The sequence below is a fragment of the Frankliniella occidentalis genome, unplaced genomic scaffold (genome assembly GCF_000697945.3).
Source record: "Frankliniella occidentalis isolate FOCC.00 unplaced genomic scaffold, Focc_3.1 Scaffold244, whole genome shotgun sequence".
Taxonomy (NCBI): Eukaryota; Metazoa; Arthropoda; class Insecta; order Thysanoptera; family Thripidae; genus Frankliniella; species Frankliniella occidentalis.
This window is the reverse complement of record NW_026267370.1, coordinates 237,053-245,584: the sequence shown is the minus strand read 5'-3', so window position 1 is coordinate 245,584 and position 8,532 is coordinate 237,053. Positions and strand designations below refer to the sequence as shown.

The following is an 8,532-nucleotide window of genomic DNA, read 5'->3' as shown; positions in this document are numbered from 1 at the left end:
AGGAAGATGTATGCCAGGCGCGTCGCAGCGTAACAGTGTTTCGTGAGATATCGCGAAGCCTGTTACGCGAGACGTGGTCTGGCGTACATCTACCTAGTTTAAATAATATATCATCCACGTAAGGTAAGTCTAGCTATCAACGTAAAGTAAAAGAACTTTTACGTGTTTATTGTCATTGTTTTGTATTGGCTGAGCGATTAGCGAAGCCTATTACTCCACTGATGATCAAAAAGTTTCGCGTCTGTTTGTCTGTCTGTCTGTCTGTCCGTCTGTCTGTCTGTCTGTTTGTCTGTACGCACGATAACTCGAGAACAAATTGAGCTAGCGACCTGGGATTTTCAGGGTCGTTTTGTATCATAAAACGACAGATCGAGTTCGAAGAAGAGCATTCTAGCTCAAAAATTGGATTTTTAAGGATCGAAAACCACAGGTACTTCTACTTCAAAAAAATTACGTTACGACCCACTTCTTCAAAAATTATAAATAAATCATATACAACGATACTGTGTTTAGAAACTTGATTTATCTTCGTCAGAAACACTGTAACGATAACACACGTAAGAGGCGCCAAACGCTCATTCTCTCTTTATTTGTCGTCGGTCATGTGATCCTACCAGAGTCCATTGCATGTTCACGACATTGAAATTGATAAACCAAATATTGATATAATAACATTATTCACAATTGAATTAAAAAAAATTATTGTAAACATTTAAAAATTAAATTTACAGTTCTACTATGATGATATATTCAAAGATAGGCCATATAAAGTGCAGTCACAGGGCCACTTAGAATGCTACCGATCCATCGCCGCCTAAATTTCAAACATACATGCAACAATAGACATTCCCTGTGAGCTCTTCTTTACCTTCAGCTGTGGTGAAGTTCCAGTACATTTTTATATATTGAGATAATGTGGAAGAAAACATGAATATTGATATAGAATGCATGAGCAGCGACGAAGAAATGAAGACAGAAATTTACAACAGTCTCTATCCAGCACCTTGCAAAGACCTTGATGTGAAATTAGAGAATCTATTAAATGCGGCAATGCGGCCCCAATGATTAGATTATCTGGGGAAATTGACTTTAAGAATGAGCACTTACACCAGAAGCTCTTAAAAAGAGGTGGAAAACTCTACGAAAGACTAAAATGCAAGGAATGTTCTGGATCGCATCAATTCTATGTTGCTGGTAGGTCCACTTCCATTTTACATTAAAAAAATTATTTACACATTTACTTTTAATAACAAAACTATTTCATTTCAACAGGAGGATATGCAACCTATTTATCTAATATGACAGACTAATACGATGACATTGATGTTTTTATTCATTGCACATCAAACTTATGCATGAGGAACATAGAGCTAACAAATTGCTACAGAACGACAAACATCAATGATACTACAACTGAATTTAAGGATGAGCTGAAACCAAGCATTCAGTTTATTCAAGTAAGTAGTATTATTAAAAATTCAAACAACTTTCAGAAATTAATTTCAGAAATTTACTAACATATATTTTTTCGAATACAGGTAAACTTTGACCTGAATGTAATCAAAGAGCAGCAAAGAACACTTCTATTCAGAGACCTCATGGGAATGTATGTGATTTCTAAATTTGATTTACCAATCTGCCGAGTAGCTGTCATATCACCACTGGCAAAAGGAGTAAAGAAAGGATCAAGCATAGTTTAGTATTGGGGTTACGGGAGAGCCAAGATCATGTGAACAGCAGAACTCATGAGTGGTAAATGGCGACGAGTCAAAGGCTCGCGCCTCTATTTATTCAGTGTTTGGTATAACAAGAAGAACAAGGCGATCGTAAAACAATTAAATGGTTCAGGGGTCTGAGTGTAGGTGTCGCCTCCATAGTGATCACTAGTGGCCGTGACTGAGGGTATTTTGCTGTAACCTGGTTAGGTTAATGTTACCATAATACTACACTACTCCCTTCTTTTAGAACCCTTCTCTAAAAAAAAAAGCTCAGAAAATTTTTAACAATCACAAGAGCTTCGCCTTGAACTTCATACAATACACTTGGACGTTAACGTACAATTTGATTGAACTGACTTTACTTTTAAACATTGTTGATGAATAAATGAACAAATTCTAAATAATTTCAACTTAATTAAACCTGTGAACTTCCACTTTGCCAAACCTACGGCTTATTCAAACCTACTAGTCTGGCTCGGTGTGCAAACAAAAAGAAATTGACTTCCCTCCTAGCATGTAGCAATGCATTAGTATGATTCCTTGCCGGACCACTATCAACTTGTTATCAATAGTAGTTCAAAAATCCATTCAGGAGATCAACCACAGAGTTCCATGCCTTTAAAATTCAAATTAATCTTGCTGTGGGGGAAAGGTGTACCAGTGTACCTGAAACACACAACTAGACTAGACCTATCTACGTGACACCTTTGATTTTTGAACACTACCACGTTTCTTATTAACCTCTTGAAGGTTAAGAATACTTAACTTTAAAAATAGAAATTCTCCGCGTGTCTAATCCAGCGTTGATCTTCCTCTGCCTACGTTGATTGGTGATTTCCTTTGATTCCAGCGTTGTCTTGAGTCTTGACGTGTTCAATTATTCTGGTTCTTTTATCCAATTCCTTGGTTTAGAACTTTATTTCTCGGCTAGTGCTGTTCTGCTAACCATCCTCTCTCTCCGCCTGCTCAGAGTGCTCTGGCGGCGTTCCTCTTTTATTCTCATACTCGGCCACGCGCGCCGCTCATGCGCAGTGGGTCACCCCCACTCCTTCCTTTCCCCCTCCTTCCGTGGAGGACGCTTCGCTTTGACGCGAACCCCACCAACGGCCACTCGCCATCTTGTGTCACTCTGATTAAGACGCTCTGCCGTTGCTCCCTTTTCTCTCCGTTTCTCTCTGCATCTGTTTAAAAATGTTGCATAGTGTAATTATTAACCATTACACCGGCTACAACTTGGTCGACCAGGCCGTGCAGAAAGTAAGAATTAGTCTTTAAATCTTTTGTTTCGCCTAGGTTTTAAATAGCCGCTTGAGCGTCTCGGGGACTTAACTCCTGTGTCTTTGTAGATTTGTGGACGTTGCATCCAGGCCACTACAAGGAGCACTTGGTGGATTGTGTTTGATCCATCCTATGTCCGGTTGGACGTGTATATTCCTGAGATTGTGTTGCTTCAGCCTGACTTTTACAAGTGTGGCTGCTGTCTGGGAAACTGTGCTGTAAGTTCCTTTCCGCAATGGTCCTTTTGTTTTAGCCGATTTCCAGTTTATCTGTTTTTATTTGTCTAACTTTCTTCAATCTACGCTATGCCCCAGATCCCGCCTCCCGGCGTCCATTATCCTCTGGAGTTTGACTTGCTGGATTATCTCTTGGACGACCGTGACGTCGCCGCCGTTTTTCAAGATGTTGACCATGGGGTCCCAGAAGTTGAGGTCATCGATCTCGTCGACGACAGCGAGGACGACGAGGATGTGGTTGTCCTAAGTAAGTTTTGCCGCCCATTTTTGTCTTTGTGTCCTTCTCGCGGCTCGATCATGTTTCTAGTTGTTTTTATGCATTATCACCATGCTTTTGAGGGTGATGAGGCCGTTTTCGTGTGTGGACCGTGTGTGCCTGTTGCTCAACCCGAGTTTGGCTTAACCGGCTCATATCTGTATAAGATTCAGAAGTGCACCTTTGAGGAGCTGTATGATCCTCACAGTCTCTTTGTGCCCGTTGTCTTCGCTGGGTTTTAGTGTGTGTCTTTTCTTCCCGCTTTTAGCTGTTGTTTTTGTTATTGTTGTTTCAACGTCTGTTTGTTTTCCTTTTGCAGACTGAGATCTCCCGCTTCCACGGCGCTGCCCCCACCCCCGCCTTCTTGGTGGAGGGGTGAGGTTAGTTTCCCTTTCTTTTGACCGCTTTTCGTTTTTTTCTGGTTTTAGTTCAGGACAGAGGTACAAGGAGTTCAGGAATACACCGGGAATACACGGGACCCTTGCACTTCTCATACGTCGCAAATACTGATGGTTGTAAGGCCAGCAAGGGAGCCAAGTTTAGTATCTATCATTTTTTCCTGAGGATAAATGAACTGCCTCCAAACCTACGTCAGAAGTCCATCTCTATCGCTGGTATATTTCACTGTAAGAATTTTTATCGTAAATTTACGAACAAACACCTGTTACATTTCCAACATGAACTTTTCGTAAATTGTAGAAAACGAATACTTGTTAAATGGTGAACAGTTCGTAACTTAGTCTGCAGGTGTGGAATGAACACACTCGTCCATTTTTAACGTGCATTGGAGTTCTGACGCCTAATTACTCTTATTCGCAATAGGTGACGAACAATTCGTTTTTCACCTACGAGCAGTTCGAATTTTCGACTTTACGAACACTGATCGTCAAATTCAAAAAACAAACTGTTCGTGAGAAATTTTATCGTGAAATTACGAAAGCTGCTAACAGTGTTGGAGATAAAGGAGAACCCCATATGAATGCTTTTCTTAAGACAATAGTGGAGCAGGAACTGAACTCCCTTGCCACAGAGTGTGTTCAGCGGCGCAGAGATGGTAATGAGGAAAATGAAGTCAATGTGAGCAGATTTTTTTCACACTATATCTGCGGCGCCGCCTTCAATCACACGCCCCCCAGGAGGGACGCAACTGAATAGGCAGCAGTGTTGCGGGTTTCCCTACTCTTTACACCCGTTAGGGCCATGGCCTCAGCGGCCATATTGAGTATGCAGTCCACCACACTGCTGCGTACTCACAGTTTAACTGTACTCTCGTAGAGTTCGCCAGTTCAAGCAGCAGCCTGGTTGTAACGCCGTAGCTGTATCCCATTCTATTCAGGCAGTGGGCTCTCGCGTGCCCCCCTGCGACCGCGTCGTTATAACCCTTTTTGGCTGAGCGATTAGCGAAGCCCATAACTCCACTGACCGGAAAAGTTTAATTCTGTTTGTCTGTTTGTCCGTCTGTACGCACGATAACTCGAGAAAGAATTGAGAGAGCGATCTGGGAATTTCAGGGTCGATTTGTATCATAAAAAGACAGATCGAGTTCGAAGATGAGCACTCTAGCTCAAAAATTGACTTTTAAAAAAAATCAATAACCACAGGTAACAAAATATTTCTTTTTTCAAATATTTTTGGCTAAGCGATTAGCGAAGCCCATTACTCCACTGACCGAAAAAGTTTCATTCTGTTTGTGTGTTTGTGTGTTTGTCTGTCTGTCCGCACGATAACTCGAGAACGAATTGAGCTGGCAACCTGAAATTTTCAGGGTCGTTTTGTATCATAAAAAGACAGATCGAGTTCGAAGATGAGCATTCTAGCTCAAAAATTGGCTTTTAAAACAATCAAAAACTACGGGTCGCAAAATGTATTTTAATCATATATTTTTTTATGGGTTCCTAAGGGGTAAACCGTCAGAGAAGAGCCCTACGGGCGAAAATTTCGTCCGTTTGGCTCTATCTTGTACCGTTTAGGTGCCAGGGGGCATTTCTTGACAAAAATGAGGTGAAAATGATCAAATGGTCGATTAAATCGTTAAAAAGACTTCATTTCGAAAAATTGTATATACACTTTTATTACCCTGTCTCGGGTGTCAGCGCCGCAGGCCTAGCTATATGTGCGCCAGGCGCGTCGCAGCGTAACAGTGTTTCGTGAGATATCGCGAAGCCTGTTACGCGAGACGTGGTCTTGCGTACATATAGCTAGTTATATGGTGTCCTAATGGGTAACTCGTGAAAAAAGAGCCCTCTGGGCGAAAATTTCATCCGTTTCGATCTATCTTGTACCGTTTCGACGGTATGGCGCATTTCTTGGCGAAAACAACGTGAAAAAGACAAAATGGTCTATTAAATAGTAAAAAAGGCTTCATGTCACAGAATTGTAAAGGGAGTAATACTTAGACCACACGTTACGGGTCGAACCACACCCTCTTTAGGGCTCAAGGGTCCCAAGAAACGTTGATTTTTACATGACAATCTGTCAAAATTCGATTTTTCAATGAAAACCGTTACCGAACAGCAGGTTTTTGTCCCTAATTTAAGAGTAAGAGGACCCTGACAAATGGTTCGAGTACGTCAAATTTTGGGCCCGGAAGATCCTGTTCCCCTATACCCTATCCTTAACTCGTCTCGGGTATCAGCGCCGCAGGCCTAGCTATATGTGAGCCAGGCGCGTCGCAGCGTAACAAGTGTTTCGTGAGACATCGCGAAGCCTGTTACGCGAGACGTGGTCTGGCGTACAAATAACTAGTTATAACTCGGGTTTTGGGTTCTTCAAGTCATTTATTGTCTGAGCGATAGCGAAGCCTATTACTCCAGTGATGATCAAAAAGTTTCGCGTCTGTATGTTTGTTTGTCTGTTCGCACGATAACTCGAGAACGGTTTGAGGTAGAAGGCTCAAAGTTTTATTGTAACTTTGTATCATGTAAAGGAGGAACTGTATTGATTTTGAGCCCTCTTGCTCAAAATTTGACGTGTCAAAAAAATCAGAAACGAAAAGCCCAAAACATTTCTATTAAAAATCTTTGTTTTAACATCTTTCTTAGAAGAAACTCGTCAAAGTAGAACCCTTTGGACTAAAATTTTGTCCGTTTGGCTCTATCTCTAACCGTATGGGCGCCAGAGGGCGTTCTTCACACGAAAATCACCCCAAAACATTTTAAAGGTTTTTCTCAGATATTTTATGGTCTCCGGTGGGGTGACTCGTCAAAGTAAAACCCCGAGGCACAAAATTTGTGACTTTTGGGGCCGAAGGCCTATTTACGACCGCGCCTTCTGCCCAACTAGTAGATGTATGCCAGGCGCGTCGCAGCGTAACAGTGTTTCGTGAGATACCGCGAAGCCTGTTACGCGAGACGTGGTCTAAGCCTGTTACGCGAGACGTGGTCTGGCGTCCATCTACCTAGTTTGCTGAGCGATTAGCGAAGCCCATTACTCCACTGACCGGAAATGTTTCATTCTGTTTGTCTGTTTGTATGTCTGTCCGCACGACAACTCGAGAAAGAATTGAGAGAGCGATCTGGGAATTTCGGGGTCGTTTTGTATCATAAAAAGACAATTCGAGTTTGAAGATGAGCATTCTAGCTCAAAAATTGACTTTCTAATAAATCGAAAACCAAAGGTTGCAAAATATTTGTTTTTTCCAACTATTTTTTTATGGGCTCCTATAAGGTAACTCGTGAAAGTAGAACCCTTTGGGCAAAAATTTCGTCCGTTTTGCTCTATCCTGAACCGTTTTGGCGCTATGGGTCATTACTGGGCAAAAACAACGTGAAAAAGACAAAATGGTCAATTAAATCGTAAAAAAGGCTTCATGTCACAGAATTGTAAAGAGATTAATACTTAAACCACACATTAAGGGTCGAACCACATCCTCTTTTGGGTCCCTAGGGTCCCTAGATTATCTAGTATCACTAAAACGTCGATTTTTACATAACAATCTGTCAAAAATTAGAATCATAAATGAAAACCGTTACCGAACAGCAGCAGATTTATATCCCTAACTTTAGAGTAAAAAAGGCCCCTACAAATGGTTTCAGCATGTCAAATTTTGGGCACGGAAGGCCCTGTTTTCCTATACCGTCCCACTTGCTCGTCTCGGGTGTCAGCGCCGCAGGCCTAGCTACATGTGCGCCAGGCGCGTCGCAGCGTAACAGTGTTCCGTGAGATATCGCGAAGCCTGTTACGCGAGACGTGGTCTGGCGTACATCTACCTAGTTAGTTGGCTGAGCGATTAGCGAAGCCTATTACTCCACTGATGATCAAAAAGTTTCGCGTCTGTCTGTCTGTCTGTGTGTCTGTTTGTCTGTACGCACGATAACTTGAGAACGAATTGAGCTAGCGACCTGGGATTTTCAGGGTCGTTTAGTATCATAAAATACAGATCGAGTTCAAAGAAGAGCATTCTAGCTCAAAAATTGAATTTTAAAAAAATCGAAAACCACAGGTCCCCAAAATGACGATATTTAAAAATATTTTTGTAATGTTTCCAAAGGGGTAACCCATCAAAGTAGAGCCCTTTGGGCGAAAATATCATCTGTTTGGCTCTATCTCTAACCATTGAGGCGCTAGAGGGTGTTTTGGACGAAAATAAGCGAAAAAATGTACAACCCTGCATTCTTGGTCATAGTGACGGGCCGTTGACGGGCCGGAGGCCCGTACCTTTGTGTACACTTTTGCACTACCCGACTCGGGTGTCAGCGCCGCAGGCCTAGGTAGATGTATGCCAGGCGCGTCAGGCGTACATCTACCTAGTTATTGGCTGAGCGATTAGCGAAGCCTATTACTCGAGTGATGATCAAAGAGTTTCGCGTCTGTGTGTCTGCCTGTCTGTGTGTTTGTCTGTACGCACGATAACTTGAGAACATATTGAGCTAGCGACCTGGGATTTTCAGGGTCGCTTTGTATTATAACAAGCTGGGCCCGCTCTTCCGCCAAACCAATTTGCCAGCTCCGCTTCGCTCCACCGGCAACTCGGTTCGGCAGGGAGCGGGCCCAGCTTGGCCTGCCGGCGGCGTTTAGGACGGGCCTTCGGCCCGTCCCTTCTGAA

The 8,532-nt window shown here is 42.5% G+C and overlaps 1 protein-coding gene across 1 annotated transcript in view; it reads left to right on the top strand.

Moving 5' to 3' along the window:
• LOC127750718 (ATP-dependent DNA helicase PIF1-like) overlaps window positions 1-818 on the top strand; it is a 42,661-nt gene extending 41,843 nt beyond the window's left edge. The window contains exon 5 of the mRNA XM_052273081.1: window positions 732-818. Within this exon, the coding sequence (XP_052129041.1) occupies window positions 732-818 (87 nt within the window). The remainder of the gene's footprint in view (window positions 1-731) is intronic.
• The last annotated feature ends 7,714 nt before the right edge of the window (window positions 819-8,532 follow it).